Here is a 27810-nt window from a genome sequence, read left to right as displayed (position 1 = left end):
CAATAAATTCCCATCTTGAAAACTGAAGCTTTCTCTTCAAAATCATTCAAAAAATAACATTAAAGTTTTTAATTGGAAACATTAGTAATTTAAATTATCTAGTTCATTATCATATGTTTTTACTTCGACTCTCCATCTCTCAGTTTTTATGTTCAGTATGAAGCTTTAAAAGCTTTTTTAAAATAATTAAATTTTATAGATTTCTTATCTATTCTCAATTAGGATAACTTTGACTCTCTCATAAACTTTAAATTGTGAATATTTTATGTCCGTACCTTTTATTTAAATTGTCTAGGAATATTTAAATGGAATTTTTTATAAGAAATATCTAAAGGAGAAGTTGAAATGGATAAATTTAGTCTGAAAGATATCAATATAGTCAATATCTATGTATTATTATAATAATTTAGTTGTTGTAACCATGTAACCACCATCGAACTACTTCGCACAGATTTTCAATATCTTATGATGCTGTACCAAATGTTGCACTTCACTCACATCTCGATTCCATTTTGATTTTTGCTGTTTGTCGTGATTTATTATGAATTTCTGCTGTTCTGAGTGTTATTCCGAATATATCTTCATGATAACGATTCTCATCCTTAATAGTTGAGATGATTTTTAAATTGAGTGTTGGTTGTGAGGAATGGAAATAGAATAAGATTGATATAAAAGTCAAATTAAGTCTTCTCAATTGAATTTGTTAACGTTAATGAAATAAAAATTCTTTGTTTACAAATATTTGAAATTTGAAATTTTAAGTTTTTCATAAAATTTAAGTCTAATGCATGTATTTAACTGTCATAAATATGATCTGTGCATGCTGAAAAGTCCAGCATATAATAATTAAAGGATCCAGAAAAGTAATGAACAGCAAAATGACAAATTCTCGCGAATTTCATTCATCAAAAGTAATTGGAATTAAAAGCTTCATTTTGTACACAAATGTAAAGTTTTAAAACTTAACGTACCCTTAATTGCAGCATGTATTTGTCAGCAATCGTTTCCGTCTGTCCTTCAGAGCTTGCAATTATTTTTCTGTACAGAATAATTTTTAATTTACATTTTAATCAGTTTTCAACTTTTTTCATGTTCACTTCACAGCATTAATATTAATAATAATTTATTCCTAATACCTTAATGTCTGGTATACATTCTCAGCCATCTGAACATCACCACAAACATACACGTGGGCATTTTGGTTCTTAATCAAATTATAAATTTCTCCATGCTCCTTCATAATGAGATTCTGTACGTAAGTCTTAATAAGTAGAAGATTAAATGAAATTATTTCCTTATAAGCAGTTGAACTGTTAAGAAGAAGAAAAAACTTACTTTTGGTATGCCTGGCTCTCGTGACAATGCCAAAAACACTCTATTCAAAATGCCATTTTCAACCATTTCACGCTTCTCGTCACTATACAAATCAAGTGACTTTGTACGACATCCAAAGAATAGCCAAACTTTTGGAATGTTCAATGACGAATTTTGCAATTTAATTTCATTCAGTTCTTGCCAAAAGCTCCTAAACGGTGCTGTTCCCGTGCCTATTATTGTTGAATTGTTAAAGAAAAAAAGGAATAAAATTCAATTTAAACTTTTTTTTTTGTAAAGCACAAAACAGACCTGGTCCTATTAAAATCATTGGATGTGATAAGTCTTTCGGCATATGGAAGGCCGGAGCACTTCGTATAAATATTTGTACTTCATCATCTTTATCGAGACTTTCCAAATAATTTGAGCATACGCCATAACGTTCTGATGCCTTTCCATCTGTGAATGAAAATCAATTGAGTTTTATTTTTGTCCCATCAATATCAAGTTCATCCTAATAGGGAGTCATTTGGAAGTGACGTTCATCAATATTTAGGTTTATTAGTTCCTTTTCTCCTTAGTGACAGAATCAGAGTTGTAAAACAAGCACCGTACAGGCAAAAACAGGTTTTTCTTCCAAAACCATACAAATTATCAAGCATTTGTACGGTTTTTGCCTGTCACAGGTACCTGCTTTGCAACTCTGGACTGAACAAGCCACTAGCTCATCTACTAATGACATCAACCACTAAAAAGTCAATCAAAATGACATCATTTCCGCACGTCCCCAATTTACCATTTGTTTTATATTTAACGACGGCAACCGTCAAGTGAACTTCATGTGGATATTTTCTCTGTGATGATGAAATTGAATAAAATCGTGGTTGAAGTGCCATTAAGTGTGCAATGAAGAGTGATGCTGGAGGTCTACATGACACAAATTCATCAAACACTTCCAATAAATGTGGTAATTTGTTGTGACGCCAATCTTCATAGGCAGCTGATTCGGTTGCTAAAACTTTCATTCTAAGCTTATCTTCTTCATCTTCGCAATAGCTTGATAGGAAAGTCAGGAATTTCCTCGACAGTGGTGTTGTTATGTCAAGGAAGCGTGTCAATAATGTTCTCAATGAACATACTGGAATCTTTGAATGATTTTCCCATGTTTTTACAGGACCTGATAATCAGATTAGATTAATAATGCTAGATTTAAGGATGAATTTTACGTGTTATTACCATGAATTGTTTGTTGTTCGTTCAGAACTTGAAGCTGTAGGGGTTCATCAAAATTACTGACTCCAGTAAGCCTTTCTAAAATTCCATCAACCAGTTCTGTTCGATTTTTTGGACAAACACCCACATGGTCGCCTGGCTTATAATTTAACATCTGTTGGGTGATGAAAAAATATGAAAAAAATTTCATTCATGCTTTATTTTTCATTATTACTTACACCGTCTATTGATATTTCCACAAGAATTGTATTCTTCTCAGCTAAACAATGTAAATTTGTTGGTTTACTCTTTACTTTACATGAATGTACCTTTTTGTTGTGGTATTTACTCAACAGAATATTTAATTCCACATTTGAATCCTTAACAACTTGAAATCGTGTATTTTCTTTCGTAAATGATACACCCTTTAAGCTCATTGATGCCTCTGATATTTCATTTGATTCAAGACAAAATGCTTCACATGACTTTTTAAAGACATTACATGCCCAATTACGAAATTCATGCTCTTGTCCACACAAATCATCACCGAGTACAATTTTCATTAGTCTTTCTCCGCCCAATTCGCCCAATAAGTTATCTACGAATTTCCCAAATGAACAGAAGTTTGGATATGCCGATGATCCGAGTGCGAATACTGCAAATCTAATTAGCAAACAATTATTTAATCGTTCTTATCATGAATGATACAGATATTGCTGCTTATTATAGTTATAAATGGTCTATATTAAGCAGCATTAATGTTTATCGTTCAGTAAGTCATTGCCAAGTTATTAAAAGACCCGAGCAGCACAGTGTAGTCGGAATGAGAAAATGTCATTGGCTGGGGCAGAAACACTGACAAAAACATGTTTGCTACACAGCTTTTGGATGGAATCCACAAGGTAAACGGTGACCAGTAGCTCTTAAAGCTCCTTGTCGCAGAACAATGCTTAACGTGCCGATAGAGAATTCGTACATATTAGGTGACATAGGCTGTGCCATAGCGACTACACGGTTACTTACTGCAATCATGTTCTTATGTGGAGCTTAAGTTACAACAGAATCAGATGGAAAGCCTTCTGTTGTAACTTAAGCTCACATAGGAACATGGTTGCAGTAAGTAACCGTGTCGTCGCTATGTCGCAGCCACATCACCACGCTGACAAGGCATCAAGTTGCTCTGATGACAACACATCATCTGCTTTTGACCCATTTTGAAATCGACAAATTCAATTTCCAACACTGTGCAGCTCGGGCAAGTAATTAAAGTCAATGACTAATGTTGCCATCATTATTCATATTTACAAAGCTTTAAGATTATTCAGATCAGTATATCAAAGGGCAAAGAAGAGTTTCCCCACAAATAATAAAAAACACGTACACAAGTTTTTCAGAACCAAATTATACAGCGAACTCTCAAAAGTTATTTATTCATTAAAACTTTGATGGATGTACGAAAAAAGAGAGAGAGAAAAGCATAATGTAGGATAAAAATAAAAACATTTTTCCTCAGTCAATGCCCCAAAAAAATGAAAGATTTACACTGAAAAAAACTTTTTTTTGCAACATAACAACACGTAAAGTTATTTCAATGTTCTACGAACCTCACGTTGCTTAAAGGACCAAATGTCTCGTTAAATAGAGAGTCTGAACATGAACCGCGCAATGAATCCAATCTGTCAATTTTTGGTGCACTCTTTTTTCGATCTGTTCGTGAGTTGACTTTAATGAAGGATTTTGATGACGTGACAATTCTGTTGTCAAATGGAAAAAATTTAAGGCTGAAAATTAAAAATTTAAGAGGTAAAATTGAAAAGTCAACTTACTTTGAATTGTTAACTTCAAATTCGTCGTCATGAAGCTTTAAGCCATAAAGACCTTCCGCAAATTGCTCACCGTTTTCGGGCGGATCACCGTTGCCAAATGTTGATGCAACGATTAATAATAAGGCTTCGTGCTCTATTGAACTTATGTCATATTCAGCCATGTTGAAAATCTAAGCAATGTTTGGTGTCCAAAAGTTAATTTTATGACAAAAATAAACTAAACTTTATCTTACTTGTGCATTAAAAGCATGACTAAGCATTTCAACTAGTTGCTTTGCATATTGTTCCGATTTTCCTGTCTCTGTTGCATATAATACTGTTGCCTTAATTCTTCTACTTAATGCACGGCCAAATAATTTACTTGTGAACTTTACAGCTCTGAAAAAAAGTCAAACAAAAAAGTTCCTTTTTTATCGTCACGAAAACTTTAAATTGAGCATTAAAATCAGATAAATTTGAAATTTAAGTACGTAAAACTATTCATGGAAGATGCTTCCTTTTTTGTTGTTGTTGTTCGGAATCTTTTACCCAAAATCACTAAATAAGTATCGGGGATAATGTTCCATTTATAAAACCAATATAATAAATATATCAATTTGCCTCGAGCAGAATATAAAAAATATTGAGTAGAAAAATTTATGTAAATTATTTTACAATGATTGTGTTACTGTGTCTTGGAACTGAACATCTTTTTTCTGTGCTGCTTTTGAGAAAAAAAAGTTTATTTTTCTTCTTTTCGGTCTCGGTATGCAAAAATAGAATACGAGCAGAATGTTTATGCAAATGTAGTTTACTGGGTCGTTCGGTAGTCACGTCCAGCAGTTATCTGAATTAATCCACAATTTCTGAATCTTTGGGATATAAGCCAAGCGTCTTGCCGATTACTCCACAGATGCACTTAACTGCTAATACTAAAACTCAACAATTCCAACTCTCCAATGGACGTCACTAACAAATGACCCCTCAGAAAATAATAGAAAATCACCTTGCAATCTGCTTGAAATGGAATTTCCTTCGTGGCTTCTTGTTCTCTGAAGATTCCCTCTCCTTCTCCCAGACATGTGTTTTCACTATTAACAAGAATATTATGTTGCAAAATTTATTAAGAATAATCTATCAATCATCTAGATGAATGAGATACAAACATACTTGCTGATTCCTGATACTCAAAGGATGGTCGAAGATAATATGTTGCCATTTCTTGATGAAAAACTTGCATTATGGATCCTGACATCGGCCTGTTATGTGATGATAGAGAATATTAATAAATTTTCTAGTCAGATGTGTGTCAGCATGCACAATAATCGTTGATATGGATTGAATTTTGAATTTCTGTACAAAAAAATTTTCCCGCCTTTTTCAAATTTTCATTTGAAGTTTTAATTTTCAAATTTAAAGCTTATTTTACATTGAAAACTCAAATTAATTACTCAGACTGAATATAAATAATGGCAAGAGATGACTGTAGATGATAAGTCTATCCAGATAACTTGGAAAATCATTCATTTAATGAAATTTCCTTTGTTTACATTTAATGTTTACAAAAAATTCAATAAATAAGAGCCAAAAATATAAAATTCTGAAAACATACAGCTATTGGCTGACAACAGATTGCTGTAGTATCGAAATATAACTTACGGCACAATCCACACCCAATCGGCTGGACATCCACCACGTACTTTACATTCATTCTCATAATGTTTCATAAAACTCTCACTAGCTGTATGATGATCGACAATGGTAATATTGTGCTTCTGATATGAGTGCAAAACTGCAATATTAACTTCGACAAGTGCTCTATCCTTCCATAATGAACTCGGATTTCGTACATCCAAACCCATTTTGATTGCGAATGACTAAATGGAATTTTTTTATTATTACAAAGTTTTTAGAAGGAACTGATTGAAATTCTCATTAAAAACTCATCAAACACAAACCTCAATTAGATTTCTTCTATTAACGTCACATAAATCACGGCATGCGATTTCTAATGACAAGAATGTTGTTAAAAAATTAATTGCTTGACTTAACAAAAAAAAAAAACTTTAATTACATACCAGTTGACATGTACCTATTATAACAGACAGGATAGAAAATAACTTGAATTCCTTTTTCTAATATCAGAAATAAAACAATCAATTTTTTTTACTCTCTTTTAACTTACCAACCGGAAAATGCACATGCTGGAAAAACAAGTCCTCCGCAGTCAAAGAGCATACTTGAAACAGCTATGGAAAGTGAGAGAGAAAGGCATAGAGATAAGAATGAATAACTTTTTTCAACAATAACTTTACATTTATATGGACATGAATGAATTTACATATGAAATGGTGGAAATACTGGGAATTTGAAAAATTTTAGAGAAATTTTGTAGTTTTGGCGCATTTTGATGCTAACTCTTACGTATTCATGAGTTCTATGAGTCCTACGCCTTGCATGAAGCTATCCCCTAATCTGATCTATTATAGGGTTTGTGGAACCTTGAAGCAACCCTAGTGAGTCACCTAATCATGAGCAACCGGTCTTAAATCAATTATTTAACAAGATGCTGGTCGATTCTCAGCACACAGTCAAACAGACAGTAAAATTAGAACTAAAAACTTAGCATTACCGTGAAATTTGCTGAGCCACACAGTAGGAAACATTCTCAAAGTCACTTTGACCTTACTGGATCTTGATTTTAGTTCACGCATAAAAAAGGAGAAAAATGTTGTCTTCAGGCCGAGTGATTCTGACAATGACCGGATTTTACTGAATGGAACTCACACTATAGTCGCGCCAGACTACGAAAGTTTGTCATACTTTGTGTCTTCTGAGATTCCCATGTGTGTCGATTATGATGACGGTCATGTAAAAATGATGGTTGCAACGTCAGAAATATGAAAGAGCCATCAGCTTTGGTCAAACAAAATCTAAGATAAATTATTTGTTTTACTATGTTTAGATAATGTTAAAATCCCTGAAGTGAAAAGGACATGCATATGTTATGTACACAAACAAGAAAGCATCTTAAAAGTGCAGTGAGCTCGAGTGAACCAAAGTACGTTAGAATAAGACATTTACTTGCTCACAAACCCTAACAGGCAAAGAAAATTCACGACGCTGGCGTGAAATGGCGTGATGCTTTCATGCTACAGAAATTCTATTACGGTACCAAACTGTCAATTTGGCATACTCAATTCCCATGTGTGTCGATTATGATGACGGTCATTTGGGAACAAGTTATAACGTATTTTGCATAGTAGTGTACACAAACAAGAATTCTTAAAAGTGCAGGAGCTCGAGTGAACCAGAGTACGTTAGAATAACCTGGATCTTTAGCTACAGATACTACGGTACCCTTTGCCTAGCTAGTTAAATATCCTGAGGAGCTTAATCTTAAACCCATATTACGAAAACGGACAAACTAACCCCAAACCTAAATTCTTCATGAAAATTCACAAAGAAACATATACAATTTAAAAAATTACTTACCAGGGACTGCATAGATAAGTCAGAAGTTTTTTATGTTTCATTCATGAAATAAACAATATTTATCATCACAGTGAATAAGATGAAAATGGAAATGCAAATAGAAAATAATTCCTACCTGCATACCACTTCAGATTCATGTCTTCAAACCATTTGTACCTATTGTAAATTAAATTAGAAAAAATTTCTTTGATTAATGATGTTGCAAGGAAATAAATTCAGAAAAATTACTTTGGGTGAGTAAGTGGAACTTCGACGATCAGATCGGGTGGATAAATGAACATTTCTGGACTGTAAAAAAAGGAAGTCATAAAAAATTAGAAGTAAGAATTTTTGATTCGTCAGTTGCTTACTCATGTCCATTTGTTGACAAGACTAATGGTAAAATGTCAAATTCACCTCTCGGTCCCTTCCAACCCAATTTTAAGCATACCTGTTGGATGGAAGTATCATTAATTTTAATGCTGAACATAACAACTCCATTTTCATTTCTTACTTCAGTAATTTCAACATTTATTGGATCACCTATAATAGATCCATCTGAGTTTTTATATCCAGCATATGATATCAACTACACACGTATTGAATAAGGAAATAGAAATAAGAAGATGAAGAGATAAATTGTCATCAATAAAATGTTAAATTGTATAACATAAATTTTATGATTTTGCATTTAAATTGTAAACCTGAGAATTCCATATGCGGAAATCATGCTTTCCATCAGTTCTTTGGGGGAATATTGTAATTGCCGACCTGAATGAATAGAATTCAAAATTAAGTTTCAATTTACATTTTCACTTTACATCTAAGGTTTGAATGATTGATGATGTATTGAATCATAATGTGATTAATATAATTCAATACACGAGGCAATATTGTGTGTTGCGAAAAATATGCAGGCACGAAAAGAATTTTTTCATTTTTTTTTTTTCGTGCCCTAAATTGCATTTAAATATTCAAATAGCATCTCGCGCTTTAATATCATACCTTAAATTGCCTTTATTCGTACTATATTTTATGTGATTACATAAAGCTTCAAACATTTGTGATGGTGTGGAAAGTTGACGGCAATCAAAAACCTGTTGAATATAATAGACGGAAGGAAGATGTGGAATAATCAATAAAACACCAGCAAAACTTCCTACAACAGATTTAATTCTATTTTATCGTGGGTTTGGGGTTGTTTAGAAGTGATGTCTATCAAAATATTGAGGAAACAGCATACCAGAGGTAGAACAGGTCGGGATTGGTTGACTGTATGTCTAGTTATGAGCTTGACGATTCATTGCAAGCTCCAAAAATCAAGTTTATAGCCAAACATAAGGTCGACTAATCGCAGTCTGATCTACTCGGTTAGGTCTAGTTCATCCCTTACCATCGAATCTTTTCAAATTATTTGCGTTCCTTTCTCTTATTTCCAGATATTCTAGTTCACAGCTCAAGCTACTCTCACACTTAAGACGTAACTATAGCTTTATAGCTTCATAACCCTTTCCTCCTTAATACTTAACGTCATTATTTGCAAACAACTCCAAGAACACATCATAATTTAGAAAATACCTCAGCAAATATTTAACAACGTAAGCTTTAGAGATTAACAACCAAGATTGATGATTGGATGGATAAATCTTCACAAATATGTAATTTTTGCATGTTAAAAAGTCAGACGAGACGTTCATCAAGATATAACTTTCTGTACACATCAATCAAATATTTTCTCACATCTTAAGCATTTCCAACTAATATTTTAATAAATTTGAGTGCAATTTCAACAGGAATGCTTACACCAATTACGAAAAAGTTTTGAAAGTATTCAGCTGACTTGCATCAATTGTTTTAATTCAATCATATTAGAGCTGATTGAGTGGAAAAGAAAGTTTCAATAACTTCGTTTACGTATTGTAGACGGATTTCTGCTGCAATCTGAATTTTTCATGGAATTGCTTAAAGTTTTAAGTGAAATATTTATAGATTTATATAATTTCAGGTAAAATTATTGATTTTTTGATTCATCAGAAGTTGATGAAACTTTTTTGATGTCTGAATTTCAAGTTATTGTCTTAAACTTATCTTTACTGTCTCATAACCTCAAAAAGTCTAAATTTAAAGCATTTCTAGCCAGTCGATGAACTCTAAAATTCATTCAATTAATTCCAATAAAATCATAATTTGCTGTATCATTTAAAATGTAATTGGATGCTATCATGTCCATCTATATCATATGTCAGTTCCTCTTATGTATTACATCTCATCAGAAAGGAAATTGATTTTTAAATTGAAAAAATTATTTACAAAAGTTATTTCCATCTCACCTGTAATTTTGACCATTGAATTCTACCAATGCATCGCGCTGAGTTTCTCCATGCAGTCTTTGCTCCAAAGATTAATTCTGAGTCACTTAATTGATATGCTCCAGATTTTTGAATTTCCTTTTCGATTTGATTCCATCGTGTTTGATGGGCTGGGGAATTAAATCTGTAAAGATTGAATTGAATTAGACGGCGATTTGTGATTGATTTGATACAATGTTGTCCAAACTGGAGATGGTATGAGACGCATAGCGTGTGTGGTGTCGCCAAGATGTGTCGTGGCGCGAAAAAATTTGAACAACATTGCTTTAATAGGATGTCAATAAAAATTAAATTGGGATTGTGCTTGTTTTGGAAGAAATTCAAATTTGAGTTATTTCAGTCATGTGCAACCTTTGTGCCGTGACACAGGAGTCTTGTGTAGTGTCGTTGTGGCGTGACACAAAAAAGGTTGCATACCACTGTTTTAGATGAAAACAACATTCAAGCTACAAAAAAATTGAAATCTTTGAAGAATTGCTTTGAAAAAAAAATTGAATAATTTCCTAAATTAAGGATCTAAAATATGATTTTTCTCACACTAACTGTTCACAACAAAACTCAATTATAACAAGAGCAAAGCACAAAAATGAAAATACGTCGCATTTTCATCTTTCCCCCATTTTTTTCAATCACTAATCTAATAAATAAAGCATTAAACTCAATTTTTCATGTTTCTCCACAATTTCTTTTTCACATTTTTTATTGTAACGATTTTTATAAGAGATAATTTCCTTGTGTCTTCATGGAAGTAATGATTCAGTTTGTTTCTCTCATTCTTTGCCAGTAGTGAGACCGCTACTCAATATCCGTCTTCCTTTTTTGCTTGGCTTACTTTAATCTTTTTAGCTTTCATGAATGAAACATCTTTCATTATATTTCTGCTTTATTACGTCTGACTCAAAGGAAGCACTTATGACTGGATTCTTTTTTCCCGCTTCTTTTACGCGACACCCACTCTTCTTTCGTACTTTTTCTTTCTTTACATTTTTATTGAACATAATTTTCTTATTCAGAATCGTTGCTTGATGAATAAATTATGCAGAAAAGAAGTACATAACAAGAAAGTTTGAAAAGCCATAAAATGTAATTTATAAGAAGTGTCATAAGATGGTTAAAACTTTATGTTCTAGTTACTAATATTCGATTAAAAAAAATAGTGGTAAATTTATGAACCATTGGTTTCATTATATTCAGTGACTTTAGTAAATTGTGTTAAGTTCAAGTGATGAACATTTTTCTTGTGGTTAAGGATTGAAGTCTAGGTTAATGCTCAAGTTTGAGTTCAAGGGGTGGCCTATAGCTTGATTAGCATATGATGTAATGTTGTCCATACGTTGACAAGCTTCATGAAGTCAGTCAAGTCAAAATACATCGAATATTTATCAATTCTGACTCAAAAGCGGCTAATTTAGGCAAATCAAGTCTATTTGAGAAGACCCAAAAAGCACACAATGTTCAAATGACCGAAAATTCGTTTCGAGTTCAACGTGATTTGATTAAATCTGGATTCAGGCTTGAGTTAAGTCGGCCTATGATCAAAGCATCAGCCATTTCTACGTTGTGTACTTTCCGAGATCCTTAACTACAAAACAGACATCAATACCAAGTATCAATCAAGTCAATCAAACTCACCTCCTTATTGACGTATAATATTGACTAATAAAATCCTTAGCATGCTCCAATACGTTATCAGGATGTCTTGACTCTGTAGATATTACATTCCCAAACATAACACTCCCCATACATACTTGACTCGAGCAGCCGAACGACTGTAAGATATTAAGATGTAAAAATATAATTATTAATTTATACATAGCGCTATGATGAAGGAATGATGGAATAATAACAATCTTTTTTGAGTAAAAAATTCTTTTTCTGTAAATAGAAATGAAAAAGGAAAGTTTTTCATATCTCATTGCTTGAGATTCCGCATGCCTTTATTATTTGAAATATTTATAAACAATTCCATCACATTCACGCTTCTTATGAATTTACGTACAACATCTTGTCTCGAACATAATTCATGTCGCATAAAATTTAAATCTATTTAACACATTCAAATAGAATCAAGTCGTTTGCGTTTTGCTTGTTTCACGTCATAAAATCACAAAAATTATATTTCACGATGAGATTATATTAATATTTTATAAGATCTTTTCATCCTACACGTTAGTTCAGTGGTGGGCAACTTGTGTGACGCGACACATTAATATGACATGAAGTTGCTTCAAAAAACCCAAGAATCCATGATTTTTTCTAGTTTTTAGTGTGCCATGGCACATGCAAAGGTTATCCACCAATGTTTTAGATGCTCCGGATGTTTAACACCACTTCATCTCACTTATGTCGACATTATAATCATTTACTGTCATATTATATGATTATAATGCAACGCGATTAAGCATGATTTGTAGGAATTACACATAATCTTATTTGGAGTTTCCCTTTTTAAGAGAATCACGTGAAAGTTTGTGCATATGTCGAATTCTTTTATGACTGACATTTTTCATGCAAGAGATTGAAAATTTGATTGAAAGCTCAGATTTTTTGCTGAGTGGAGCTTTATTGAAGGGTAGAGTGGGTTGAAACTTAAGGTAGTGAGCACAAATTCCTTTTTTGGCACATTCATCAACCAGAAATCATCATCAATTTGCAATTTCCCGAGCGACACATGTGACGGCCACATGTCGTGTTGCATATGTGTCACTCGGAATCAAATCCTCCAACACCTCATAAATATTTCTTCTACATACTCAGCCTAAATATGACAACAAAGGAAGATAAAGCTTGAGAGATTTTTATTGAATTTTCGATGACATTCTTCAACTAGAAGTAAAGTACTTAACACAGGAACATCCTCAATCTAATTCTTCAAAGTAAAATTGTCTTCTTATACGACAAAGGTATGAAATCTCTGCAAAGCTAATTTTATGCTTTAAAGATTGCAAAAATTACTTTATAAACATTTTTAGCTAATCTTAGATGCAGCACGGACGAAAATATTGAAGGTCAAATTTTAAGAACATTATGGTAATTGGTACATTAAACTTCCATTTAAGTCTGCATTAAAGAAGAACTTCCGGTTTTGTTGTGAAATTCTTCATTTTTTTTATCTTCCTCCTCATTTTCCTATGACGGTAATCAATCTCGTTAATAGGAAGAATATTCAGCGCAAAAATTTCATATTAAAGATTTGGGGTTGGTTCAGTTATTACGTAAAACGAGGAGCTAATGACTATTCTATGTATGGTCACACAACTTTAGGGGCTCATTTGACGCTCGGAAGGGATAAATTGAAATGTAACCATAATTGCCCCGAGACGGTAGCATCCATAGGACCAAATGACGGTTACTTGGCGAATTTGGTCGTTTTAGCTACTTAGATCTAAGTTTACTGCTGTCTTGTTGTCATTTGGGTATAATCATCTTAATGACGTGCCATTCGATGAGACTATACTTTGCCATACTAAACTATTACTATTCTCAGTACCCTACTCAATCTCAACATGCAAATATATTCACTGAACGATTCCAAAAAGAAATGAATGAATACAAAATACTGCTTGAAATCATGATATCTTTGAGGGATAAATAGTTGAGATAACTTCTGTCATGAAAACATTTCATATGTAAACATTACTAAGATCGATTGTAGTTCCTACACGTCTCAAGACTAACTATTTATAGAACTACGGAATAATTAACTACGTCGGTATTTAGTGAAAATAGAAATTCCGCAGTAATGTAAGCCAATTCTGCATTTAAAGAGCTTTCATGCATAAAAGTAAATATTTCTATTTCCCCATATCTATGTCAGTATTAAATTTTCTCTTGAAAAGTAAAAGTCATCTTCACAAACATTCAAGGGATTTTCACAACATAATCTTATTGAAGAAAAGTTTTTTATTTTTTTCTGTCTCCTCCTGCCATATATATTTTGACAACATATTACTGTACATGTTCATTGAACTTTTTACCTTTATAGAAAAAAAGGATCACTTTCAAATGATTTCCAATTTTTAAGACCGAGGAGCAATATGACAATCCATAAAAATGAATTTTCTAAATTTCTCAAGGGAATAGCCCTTAAAAAAATCTATTTTTTCAAGGACGTCACTTAAGAATGACCCTAAATGTATACATATTTAGCAAATTCAAGACTGGAAAATTGCAGCAGATAATATGCAAACTTCAAATTGGTTAAGAAATTGTTGACATCAAAGCGTGACTATTTTTCATATCATGTCATGCATCTATCTACCTGCACGAAGATTATTTGATACCTCAACAAATTTCTGAGTAAAAGATATGTTGTGTTGTCTAGCGATACTTGATAAAAACAAGATATAAGCGTTCTTAGAATTCAACATAGTCATTTTAGTTCAATAATATTTGAATTGTGCAAAATTGATACTTATTATAGTTCAGTGCATTGCAGAGGATGTCCTCAGGCACACCTGTATTATATTGCTTTATAAACTTAAAGTAGTCATAAATATCAATTTTAAAGCATTTTTGACATTTTCTATGGAAAACTAAAGGATTTATTGGACAATAAGTACGGCAGCGTCTCTCAAGCTTTTACGAGCGCGGTAGGATAGGCCACAAATCAAGTTTGGTGCATCGAACCAAATTTCAGTTCCGAAACATTAGTTGAAACATAAATTAAGTCTTAGAAAGTTTCAGGAATTAAGTTTGACATCCACATTCAGGATTGCACATTTAGAGTTGTATCAGAGCAGTGGTGAGCAACTTGTGTGTCGTGACACACTAAAAATGTCATGAACCACATACCGTATGTAGTTTTTTTGTGGCTTCAAACCAAGATGTGCCGTACCACAAAAAAAGGTTGCCCACCACTGAATTAGAGGATAACTCTCACAATCGGAATAAATATCTTGATTCTCTAAGTCTAAACATTAACTTGTCTCAAACTGCTTCTAGCCATACTCTTAGAAAAATGTAATTTGTTCCAAAAAAAAAAAACCCAAGCCTATTACACAGTAATCATATTTGGCACGTGTTCCTTAAAATCAAATCTCAGACATAAACAAGTTTCTCAATCTTTTTTCCCGAAAAAACAGGCTTAAAAGAAGCCCTGTAGCTAAATTTCCTTTCAACAAGGGACACATGCATCTCAATATTTTTTGAAGACAGTAAAATGAAAACATCCAAAAAAGAAAAAAAAAAATCCGAGATGAGTTTTAGCATTCATAAATGCTACATGAATGTGGATCATCACAGAAAAAAGTCTTTCCTTTTCCGTCTGCTAGATTTCTAAATTAACTTAAATAGATATGTATTAAAGTGGTTGTGGAATTACTACTCAAACAGTCATCCTCGTCGTCTTCATCATCATCATCATCATCTATTTAACTACAGATAAAGAGAAGCCTGAATTGAATTGTAAAATGAGCATTCGTAAGAAGATAAGAGTAAGATATTGACTTGAATGAATGAATGAATGTGTAAGTACGGCGCGTGTTTGCATCTTAAAGAAAAAAAATAATAGCTTATCGATTGCCTGCCTATGTATAACAATCTTAACATCAAGAGTGATTATTCATGATATTCATTTTTTCTTGCTCAAGAGCTTGTTGACTTTTTTATTGGCAAATATTTGTCATTATCCTTAACATCTTGGTAGTATTTTCATCATCAAGTATGTATCTTCAATAATAAATGTCATTAAATTCATAGACGATTGTCATTGGAATAAAAATACAAGCATCGATGCTGTAAAGGACATAAGACCGATCAAGTTCTCTTCAATAATTTTTAGTTCCAATATTTTTACTCGATTGTTGATATTTGGATTGAATAAACAATCCGAGAAGAGATATTAAGTACATAAGGACTATATTTACATTGTTCTTTCGTCTAGTGCTATTTATAAAGTCTTTAATGGTGTAAAAATATTTAATTATTTTGAAAAACCACTAAAAATAATTAACTATCCGTTCTATGTTACAGTGGTTGACTTATCATCATTGTCAATCGTTGTGGTTGTGCATAATAAACTGTAGATTAATTTAATTGGATGTTTTACTAATAGAAAGTTGAGAGATGCAGAGTTAGGGTAAAGAAAAACAACAAATTAGCAATATTCGAGTCTTTATAGCAATAAAGAGAAAAATCTGTGAAAACATTTGAATCTCGTATCTAGATTTTGGGGGATTATGGGTGTGTAATGATTATTAACCTCAAAATATCGTTTTGTAAATTTTTTAGGTTATATCAAAGATCCAGTAAAGAAATCAAGCTTGTTTACAAGATTTTAATGAAAATTAAAACTTTTATAGCTTTGGAAAGCTCAAAAACTCGATGGACTTGAACTTCGGAACCTAAGAACTATCACATTGGTACATCGATCATCTCGAATAGCACAAGTCGGTTAATCGATTATAAAAAAATCTGGCACCATGCCAGACGTGGCTATGGCTTAATTTCTAGCAGAGCTCGAAGTCGACTTGAATATTACATTATATCAAGTCGACTTTATCATGGAAAATCGGAGTCGACTTCGAACTCTGATTTAAGATACAAATCAAATCAGGCACTAAGTCAGAGCTACATTGGTCTAGGGTCGAATTTTTGGTCGATTAACCGATTTGTGATATTTGGCGAGATCCAAAACCCAAACTGTTGCATTCTAAAATTTAAAATCCTGTCAAAATGACCATCAAACTACATACTCTGCTGCATCAACAGTCCATTAGCCATTCAAACATCCTCAAAAGTCCACACACGTTAAAAATTCTTCCTATGCTTTCATATCGCCCATAAAAAAATCATTTACACAACAAATTGTTTACGACTGTACTCCACACATTAATCCCTATAAAAATCATCTCCATTCATTGAGTGAGTACGAAAGTGAAACGACTGAACAATGTGACACAGAACAATGTCAATATTACACTGAAAATTAATACCTATCTCATCTTCACCACATATGTGTGTTTATCTTAATCAACAGCATGTCATTTTGCAGCGTACTCCTTTGTGCCATTTTAAACTATTATATATTTTTTTGTGTGCTATAGCTTCATATTACGGTTTCTGTATGAATTTTTTTTTGCATCCATAAGGATTTTTTTTTTTGTTTCAACCTATTCATTTGTAATATTCCACCTAGCGACTTACTTTTTTTAAAATAAAAGAAGCGTCGAGCTTTAATTAAAAACTAGATAAAAAGGAAGAAAACAGAAAGGTAATTACGAAATCATGATAGAAAAAAATTTTCATATCATTGAAAAAAATCCATTTAATTTAATTAAAGCATAATGTAAAGTGGTATTTAATGGAAAAAATTGTATCGAGATATGTACGTGAGGAAGAGATTTTACATAATTAATAAAATTAAGAGCATTTTTTAACAATTTTTTTTCAGCACTTCTGGTGGGGATGTCGGCTAGACTAGATTGAATTCTGTTCTTGACGTACATAAAGGAAATTGTTCAGCATTTTAAAGATCGCTCATTTATTATGCATCGAATAGTTAATAATAGGAAAATCCTGCAAAGCATGGTGACAAGCACTTGAAATGGAAGTTTGGTTGACCTGCTCCCATGGGGAACATTCACATTTTGGGATTTTAAATCCCGTGATGCGATCATTCCCGAATAGCACAAGTCGGGGCCGACGTTTCTCTGACTTGATGAATCTTGAGAGTTTGAGGTCTATAACTCCACTTTTCTTGATTGTATGAACAAGAGAAGTGGTAAGCAAACTTTCATTTTTCGAAGCAAACCTTGGTCGTAAGCCTTGACCAAAGCCGCACAAGGCAAACAGTTCATGCCATTTCCAAACATTTTGGTGGCACACAAGTTGCCCACCACTGAACTAGAGTATTCAATAAAATTCCATGAAAATATTTGTTATAAATTTTTGCAGGCACGAGGAGTTCAATAATGCTGATTGTAACCATTTAACAACAGAAAACGTTCCTTGATTGTGGTATTCAGTCAAAAATTTATCAGTAATTTACTACGAAATATTTGCGAACGTAAATTTCAAAAGACTACCTCGTAAACTTAATTAACATAATTGTTTTGATGATAAAATTCTCTCAAAGGAATTTTTCTACATAATTATTTCCTTATGCCTACAAACCACACCAAGCATCAAAATAATAAAAATCATTTTTCCCCACTGGAATGTTCATTTAATTCTTTCCCGTTCGCTGATTCATGAAAGAACAATATTTTTCACTTTCCATCTCTCTTCATTCTAATTTTTTTATGCTACGGTAAAATACTCCTACATGTCTACATAGATAATAAAATATTTTGAATTGTAAGGTACTTACATCCATTGCACGACAATGCAGCATATCGAATGTTTCATTTTGTGTTATAATGTTCTTAATTTTCAATGGTTTTATAACATTTGTAGATTTTCCCATATCCTGATTCTCTGAAGCATCCTGCATGTGATTATTTCTCAATATACGTATGTCATGTGACGATTTCCTATGTATACGATTTGAAGGTGGTGATAGTTCACGTTTAATATCCAAATCACCATTTCCATTTATACTGTTTCGGTTTTTGTGATTCTCAACATTGTTGGTATCGTTTGTGGTCGGATGAAGTAAATTTGCTGCATGTAGATTGTTGTTGTCATCGCCATTAAGATTTTTTTGCTGTTGTTCTTTTCTACAACTACCATTTGATGATGAAGAACTCACCATTGTTGTTGTTGTTGTAGCATTTGGATTTACAATGCTGGTGCATTTTATGAAATTTAAATTTTGAAATATGTTTGTGGCACCGTTATCACTAATCAGATCCTTAAATATATTTTTCGTTTTACTACTCATGCTTTCAACATCACCAACATCTTTGTAGTCAATGTCTTCAACTTTTTGTGATGTTGCAATATTCTGCTTATCGCAACTTGACGATGTTTGTGCATTTTCAGAATTTTTTCGTCTCAACGATGACAAAGACAAATGTTCTAGCATTGAACTTATGTGCTGATTCATTTTTATGTAATTTTGGTTTTTCTTCTTACTTTTTTGTATCTATTCTATCTACTTAAGTCTTCTTTAGTCTTCAAATTATAATCTAGTCGATATCAGTCAATCTAATATTAAAGAACAAATTACAATTTGTTTTAAAAGGGTTCGTTTACAAATTGCGTCTATTATAAAATGGGGATTGATGACCTCTATTTCTATCCAGAGCACGAAGTCGACTCGGATTTTGTATGGAAAAGTCGACTTGAGTTGACTCGACTTGAATCGACATTTCCATACAAAATCCGAGTCGGCTTCGAGTTCTGTTCCACATTCTTAATGATTAGCTTCTCTGGTAGATATTTATAATGTCTAATATTTAGTACGGAAGTTAGAGTCCATTAAAAATCAATTTTGCCACAAGAAAAGAAGTGTTAGAGGTCAGAAATCCCATCATTTTAAGATTATCACTAGTGAACGACCCATTACGACATTCAATTTTAGAAAAGATTGCACGATTTTCCAACTTTAACATTATCCACAAAAGTGATAAAAATAAGTGACTCATTAAATCTCATTTCATTTGAGATGAGCAAATCGATAATGAAATTTTCGGTAGATTTGCATTTAACACTGATTGAAATTAATAAATTTGGATGGAATAAGATAAGAAAAAAAAATTATGTTTTGAATATTTAATGCAAATTCATGATTGAATTTAGGTCCAACGTTTAGAAAAATGAGAATATTTTTTTTGTGGCTATTGCTGTTGTTCTGATTTATTCGATTATTTGATTTTTCGTTATCGTAAGCAAGTTTGAGTGAGTTTCGTGACCGTAAACGATCATGATTATGAGAGGTCATGATAAAAGGAATTTTTCAAGATTTGGCAGGAATATTTTAGTTAAAAAAAGGACTTTTTTGACTGTTTGATAATGTAAGGCATAAGTCACAAGTAGAGCTCGAAGTCGAATCCAATTTTCTATGGTTCGAGTCGACTCGAATTGAATTTTTCATACAAAATCAAAGTTGACTTCGAGATGTGATCAGAAGGAAAGTGTAGTGTGTCCCGAGCAATATATCCATCCTACTCAATCACCTTCATTTCCATCTACGCACCTGTACCACATGCACATGCTTCATCTCTTAAAACAACCATTAGAAAATAAAATTGTTGTCTTTTTTTCTCTAAAGCTGCTAGATAGAGCAACGCAATTAACATTTCATACGATATCGTTGATACCATAAAGAACTTTAATCAAGCATAAAAGTCACAGAGAAATAGCAAATGTTATCCTTAAAAAGAATACCTAATGTTATGATTATCTTTAAGGCATAAAAGTGCTTCTATTCATGTTAAATGAAAAAAAGATGAAATTCTAACCGGAAAAACCATTTCATTCATATATGTAGGTAGCCTTTTATTAGCGAAATGAAATGTAAGCACAACTTCAAGTTTGTTGAAAGATTTCTCATGAAATGATAGGGATGCATATATTTATTTATTTACATTCTTTTAAGCATTTTTCATCATATTGAAGGAAGTGCAAATATATGTATACTGCTTTAATGCATTTATGTAGAGGATGGAAGTGATTTGCATTTGACAAAATCATTCTTTAATGCATTTGAATTGAGTTTTTATGCATCTTTAATGTGTAATTTGGGTAAATCATTCTGTGTTCTTAATTCTCGTAAGGATTTGAAGAAGAAAATTGTTCAACATTAGTGTTGTAAGTGAAACATTCAACTGAGAAACATCAAGTACTAATCATTAAGATAAGATTACCCGAACAACACACAATTCGATCCCAGTCTAGCATGACTCTGACCAGATTCGATGAGATCCAGCCTCAGAACAAAGTCAATTCTTAAGTTTACCAATTCTACGCCATATGCTTTTCGGGGCAGTAAGTCACAAGGAATGTAAGACTAAAATCTATTCTAACACAAATAGATGAGTGCACTACCTGTAAATTACATAAAATTGCATTCCTTACTATCTAATAACTCAAATCCAATTCACTCAATATTCCATCACGATAATCAAATTTAATCAATTTAAATCTATATTAAACACAGCTTATTGCAAGCTTATTGTCTCTTCATTTATCCAAATATTGCTCCAAATCAAATCAAACTTATTTTGCATACGCATTTGCACAATTCATTCATAAAATTCAGCTATTGATAAGCATGAAATTTTCACTTCGTATCAATTCGGAGTTAAATTAATTAAAATTTTATGAATGGAATTATATTTTTCTCTCTAGAATAAACAGTAGTAACATGTCATGATTGATATTTTTTTTTCTCTCCTAAATTAACATGTTGTCTATTAGATTGGATGGCTTTGGGGAATCCATTATGAAGAATTCATGAAATAGAAATAGTCCTTATGATTATTTTGGGTTGAATTTTAAGGTTCAAATCAAATGTTTTTGTGCGACTTTAAACTAATTATGTGGATTAAGGATTGAATTTTAATTTATTAAGTAAATGTTCTGGAATTGAATCTTTATCGAATTCACGGCCGTACTTTATGATTTACGGGACGTGGACAGGAATTTCCCGTCTAGTTCCTGCTGTCGAGAAATCCTTTACAACCTGTTATACCCTGCATGATACAGAACTCTCATAAAATACGAGTCTTTACCTATTATAGGACATAAACCATTCTACCAAGAACCATCTCAGATTATGAATGAATGATTCTAGTAAAATTCGATTGTTTTAAAATTTTCTTGTATTCTATCCAACATGCATTCATTGTGAAATATTTTTTCTCGTATCACAAATCGTACAATAATGTTTAAGTTTCATTTGCATGACATGAAATTTTCGTTTAGAATATTTTTTTGTTGCTTCGTGTATCCTATGCATCTCACACATAACAGTGACTAGGATAATGATTCCTTCTAAATAAAATTTTATTTTAACGCTGACTTGCATTCACATTCAATATCAATTTAATTCAAATACGATAATATGATTTTTTCCTTAATGTCAATAAATGTTCACTTTAGCATCAATTTCACATTTACTTAGTAATTGGTAGAAATGGAGCAATAGATAGATAGATTCATGTGATATCAATGGATGTTTGTCGTTTTCTTTTTGATATCCCATTGTACAATAGATTTGAATTGGTCAATAACAAGTTGTAGCTTATTTTGCATAAATTTGCAAGAAATGAGGATTCAGTTTACATCAACTGCAATGACTTTTGATCTGTGCACTTTATAGGAGGAAATTTTATGTTTTTATAGACATTCTATGTTGGCAATAGATTCGAAAAATTCAATGATGAAAGCATTCATTTATGGAAACTTGATATGGAAATTGATAAAAAGGGTAGAATAAAAGCATCGATAATGAAATTCACACTCGCACTTTCTGTTTCTTTTCATCTCACAGTGGTAAATCAAATTGTGCTGAGAATATAAGTAAATTCGATGCTTTTTATTCTATGTTCTTAACTTTATGCAATTTGCTGCCTAAAACGTTTGCCTTAAAAGAGGTGAAAATCAGTCAAACGAAAAAAGTAAGTCTGAGCTGAGCTAAAATCATTACAGATTCCGTAGTTCCTTCTTATTTCGCATTTAAATAAATCTTTTTTATTCCATGTCACTCAAATGTAAAATGAAACAGCACTCATTCTTAACTATTCAGTTTCCTACTCACAAAAAACTGGATTAATTCAGTTGCATGTATAAATCATGAGTTGCTAATTAATTACATTACATTGTACTAACCAAAGTTTCATTTCATTCTAAAAATTCATCGCATTCATTTGTCTCGTATCCGTTTGCAACATGATACTGAACATGAAAAATATACTCGTATTAATAAACTGCAATTGAATCACAGATGAAAGTAATTAGGAATGATTTTTTAGCAGGAAACTTGATATAATCGATGAAAACCTCAAGAAAGTAAATCTTCTAGGAATCGTATGTGGTTTTGTAACTTGAATTTGCTTAATTTAGCATGATGTCGATGGTTTAGTTAGACAATTAAGTAATGAGAATTTGATCTATTTATATGGTTAGTTTAATTGGTGGTAAAAACTGTTATAAAATCTGTTACACCTTCTAATGAATGGTTTTGTCTAGTTGTGTGTAAATTTCATTTAGTTTATTGTAAAATCTTGTTTTTTAAGTTGTGGCGTCGTAGTTCAATGGGATTTAGGGTGTCGACTTGAACGATAAAAATGGAAGAGGCCACTTTTCCATTTGTGTTGCTCGGACGAGTTATATGTCAAATTGACGAAACTGTCAGATTGAGAGATATATCCCTGTGGTAAGGCAATAGACCAGAAATCTATAATTCGTTATTTTATGAGGACCTCGATGAGGACGTTGTTTCAATTCTCACCAGAAGTCGATCTCTTAATTATTACAGTATTCTAGGACAAACAGCGTAGAAATTGCTCAGGTTTGATAAAACCGATATCATGCCAGAGCTAAATCAACCTCCCCTTGGATTTTTGCCAAATTTCTACCCTGTGCGGTTTACGGGGTTGTCGATATTACAAAAGGGTATTCGGGGATATTTAAAAGTTTGTCGCAGAATGCATGTAATGTTCTCATGAATCATTGTTTGAATAACCAATGACTAACATTATCTCCTAAAATCCATAAGCCAACTATAATTTTAAAAAATTGTCACCGCATTTGCATTATTTGAAAATTAAATTATAATTCACGCATTTGATTCCCCGAAATTCTGATATATTCCATAATTAAACACATTGTTTTCTAATTATGCATTTAAATGAATGAAATCTGATCTAAGTTGGTAATTAATGCCACCATTCCAATCACATCGTTTATTAATTGAATCAATAAACTTTTTTACTTCCTTCCTTGTCATGAATAAATCATGAAAATTATAATAAATTGTCATGAATCTGCCACACGACTTTATCGCTCAATTAAGTAAAGCTTCCGTCGAACTTTTTAACAACTTTAATTTGGCTCATTGTGCTATAAAACAATATTAAGTACCTGAAATGAATTGCGTATTGTTTTACGAACAAACAAATTCTTTTTTCTGTCCTATTATGATGTTTGGCATCTCCCAAAAAAAAGAAAAATCAAGCAATGTCAATTTTTTATGTGTATAACATCTATGAAAATACAAAAAAAGGGCTTGAGGACATAAAAAAGGGATTTTAATCGATTTCAATATTGAAAATTTGCTTTTCAATTTAACATTCTTATTGTTTTAACCGAACGTACAAGCATTAAAATCCATAGGAGCTTTTATTTAATGAATTTACACACGAAAAATATTCTACAGCTAGAAGCTAAAATGTGTATGGCTTTAAGGAAAAGGATACGAAAGAACTTTTTATTCACGTTGCATTGCAATATGTATGTAGGAGAAAGCTATGGCCGATTTGTTTTTATGGACCACTGTTGCTTCACATATTTTACAACTTTACCGAAGTCTTAGAAACGGATCTATTTTAATTTGTAACAATAACAATGGACGACCGTGTCAATAGATGAAAGGAAGAAGTTTTAAATCCATATTCTATGGAAATACAGTTTGCATAATAGGGATGTATTCAGGATTTCTTTCCTGGAAGTGAAAGGTCTTTGTTACTGAAATGCCATGAGCACTTTGCGATTCATTGTCTTGTCAATACCAGTCGATGTTTAAAAAATCGGCCTCAAATATCAATAGATAGAATTTTAGATTTCCGGTCTGTCCACAAAACATTCGACAACAAAAGCCCTTTTTAGGAAGAATCGCCAATAAATGATACAAAGCTATGTTTCAGTTCTGCTTTAACAAGTGTTGAGGCAGATGAACCCAAAACTGTAACTATTGTTTGGATTTTTGGTAGACTTCCAGCTTTAATACTGACGACATTAACTACTTTAATAAGGATTTTTAGGAAATCATAAGTTGTCAATGTGGATGGATGCAATACTTCAGTTCCAGACTCACAACTTTTCACATTGGAGTCAAACTTCTAGTTTTCACAGTAATTTACTAGGCAAATGGAAATTATTGATAGATTTATCATAAGGCACCATCTAAGAGAAGCTCATGAATCAAAATTGATCTGTAGTCCGTACTGTAGGTAAGAATTAAGTTGCAATTTTTAGTTTCTAAAATGTTTAAACTATGCTCATCGACTAATCTTTCCCAAATTACAACTAAACTACACTAGCACATCTGATCATGTTAATCTTTGGCATATTTGGCATGGTGTCGGGTTTAAACCGAATCCGGCATCAAATCAGATTCACATCGATCTTGGGCCGGATTTTTGATCAATTAATAATCGCCAAAAAAATTAAAAGAAACAGTTTTAATTCCTTTTATCAATTTAATGAAGTTTTACGAAATAATTATGCATAATTAAGATTGATTATCTCCCTTAATTCATTCATAGATATTCAATTCATTGATTCCAATGATAATGACAACATTTTATTATTTTGATTGACAATTTAATTGATTTTTCATCGCTATGATTATCAACATCCGAGCTAAATTTAACTACTTAGTTGATTTCATTAAGTCTTTCTAATTTGTCATTTTATGTGCAAAATGTTAGTGAAATTTACATAAATAACTTAGTTACATGAAGCACATGCATATGTGGATTTATATTCATTATCAAATGCACATTTTTCGTGATAAATTCTCATTTTACAGCTGCTGTAATTATTTTTTCTCAGTTTTCCTTTTTAGTGAATTCTTGATATAATTTAAACATTGGAAAGTATGAAGACATGAAGGTGGCTTTAAAATTATGGAAACATATTTTTTGGTCGTCTTTTTAAGAAAATGAAGTTAGACTGTGGGTGAGATGCCAAATAAATTACTTAAGATGTTTTTATTTAATTGACTATAAATTATGCACTAGCACTGGCTGATCTGGTCAATTACAGATAAATTATAAATTTCAGAAATAAGATAATTTGTAATATTTTTCGATGTTTCGAATTAAAAATAAAATGTCTTAATTTTTCAAAATTTAATGAAGTTTTAGAAGTTGAATATTCTAAAATAAAGCTCAAATAAATTTATTTTTCTCGTTCAAATTTTTAAAAAAGTTGAATTTAAATTTAAAATTTCAATATTTTTTAACTTTTAAAATTAAAATTCCTTTTTTTCAGATTTTTTATTTTTAAAAATATCAAATTTGAAATTTTTGAACTTTTAAAAATTATATTAAAAAAATTAAAAATTTTTTAAAAGTTTTTTTTAATTTTAAAATTTTTTTAACTTGTAAAACTAAAATTCTTTTTTTTTCAGATTTTAAAAAAATAAAAATCTTAAAAGCTCCTCATTTACTTATTTAAAAAAAGAAAGCTTTTAATTTAAACTTCACGAATTTTAACATTTAAAAAGGACTAAAAATCCAAAAAAAAAAATAAATAAATTTTAAACAAAATCTGTCTAACAACTCGAAAAAGTGTCAATAGCCATCAAGTCATGCCAATATTACTTATTTCCATCCTTTCAATTTTAATTTCAAAAACAGTCACTAAAGTTTGCCATCGCCAAATACTTTGAAACTACTCATCCATGACTACAGCAAGATGAAAATTTCAATCCAAAATAATATTTAATCAGTTCATGTTCGTCGTTAAGTGATTGAGAAATTCTTTTTAAAAAAAAAACTTTGAGAGCATTTAAGTCACTCAATTTCATAGACAGAAGGTATTGACTCAAATTAAACAATAAGGAAGATTGAAAAACTCATTTTTACAATGAATGGAATTTTTTTTAAACAATTTCCAATCATCGACTTCTTTTACAATTTACATCAGTAAAAAATATTTTTCGAGATTCCAATCGAGATATGTAAGTAAAGTATGGAAAATCTCATTTTTTATTGTGTATACATGTTCATTTCTTTCAGTTAAATGCAAAAATTGCATGCAATCTTCTCTCTTAATTAAATGTTTTTTTTCTGTCTCGACTGATACTGAACTTTATTTTTAATTCTTTAATGAATTGTTTAAAGTTTCACATTCACGGCACCAAAAATTTCACTTTCTTATATCTTGTCTGTTCTACCAAATTTTTAAACGACGCAATGAAACACACTTAATAAATTCTTTTGAAGTTTGACTTTGCCTCAAAACACAAATGGAACTTGAAGACGTTAATCTACTTCCTATTTTACAGCATTCACTTCATTCACACACAAAAATCTGTTTGATCCTTTTTCACTCAATAACTGAATAAATTTTCACTTCTGATTTTTTTTTTCTCTTCTGCTCCTTTTTTTTACCGTCCGTAACCGTTGCGATCTAACAAGAGACTGAATGAAGGAACAGAAAATATTTTTGTTAGAAAGTACGAAAGCGTGGCAGTCAGTTACGTTGTTGTTGTAATTTTAATGTTCTTGTTGGAGCATGGGAAAAATGTATGTGCGATGAGAAGAAAATTCAATGACGGCAAACCAGACGGAAAAAATTATTAGATGCGAGCCTTCCTTTCGGCATAAAGTTACTTGTGTTGTCGCACTTTTGATTCTTGTTTCTTCATCTTGTTAGATTACTTGTGGAGTTTTGATAATATGAGTAATTATGAATTTTTTAGCGCATTTTCTTAAATGGAAAATGGCACTTTTGTTTGACTTTCTCTGTGTCTATATGTCACTTAACTTTTCTGATGTTCGTTTGTGCATAAAATGCTT

At 31.6% G+C, this 27810-nt stretch overlaps 1 protein-coding gene across 1 annotated transcript; it reads right to left on the bottom strand.

The window, feature by feature from the left end:
• Nos (Nitric oxide synthase) lies at nt 1-27159 on the bottom strand. The gene is made up of 28 exons (XM_070643159.1): nt 27100-27159; nt 18486-19264; nt 11807-11943; nt 10136-10298; nt 8811-8902; nt 8510-8576; nt 8320-8394; nt 8177-8256; nt 8055-8114; nt 7942-7982; nt 7827-7832; nt 6517-6580; nt 6410-6423; nt 6290-6339; nt 5991-6208; nt 5502-5590; nt 5338-5422; nt 4586-4730; nt 4353-4522; nt 4131-4280; nt 2766-3189; nt 2551-2701; nt 2111-2491; nt 1627-1773; nt 1336-1547; nt 1137-1261; nt 972-1038; nt 1-601 (listed from the first exon to the last, which is right to left on the bottom strand). Exons 2-28 carry the CDS (start codon nt 19161-19163, stop codon nt 491-493), a joined length of 4002 nt encoding a protein of 1333 aa, XP_070499260.1. The 5' UTR covers nt 19164-19264; nt 27100-27159; the 3' UTR covers nt 1-490.
• Between the last annotated feature and the right edge of the window lie 651 nt (nt 27160-27810).

This window comes from Chironomus tepperi, unplaced genomic scaffold (assembly GCF_022539635.2).
Source record: "Chironomus tepperi strain 1889 unplaced genomic scaffold, CSIRO-AGI_Ctep_v1 contig_309, whole genome shotgun sequence".
NCBI lineage: Eukaryota > Metazoa > Arthropoda > Insecta > Diptera > Chironomidae > Chironomus > Chironomus tepperi.
Note: the sequence above shows the minus strand (reverse complement) of the source record. Positions and strands in the feature narration are given on the sequence as shown.

Excerpts from the sequence above, each read along its gene's own strand:
- Nos (XM_070643159.1), bottom strand. The coding sequence starts at position 19,163 with ATGAATCAGCACATAAGTTCAATGCTAGAACATTTGTCTTTGTCATCG. Across the intron at positions 6,209-6,289 it reads ATAGAAGAAATCTAATTGAG|TCATTCGCAATCAAAATGGG; the intron begins GTTTGTGTTTGA and ends AATTCCATTTAG. Across the intron at positions 4,281-4,352 it reads TTTGAAGTTAACAATTCAAA|AATTGTCACGTCATCAAAAT; the intron begins GTAAGTTGACTT and ends ATTTGACAACAG.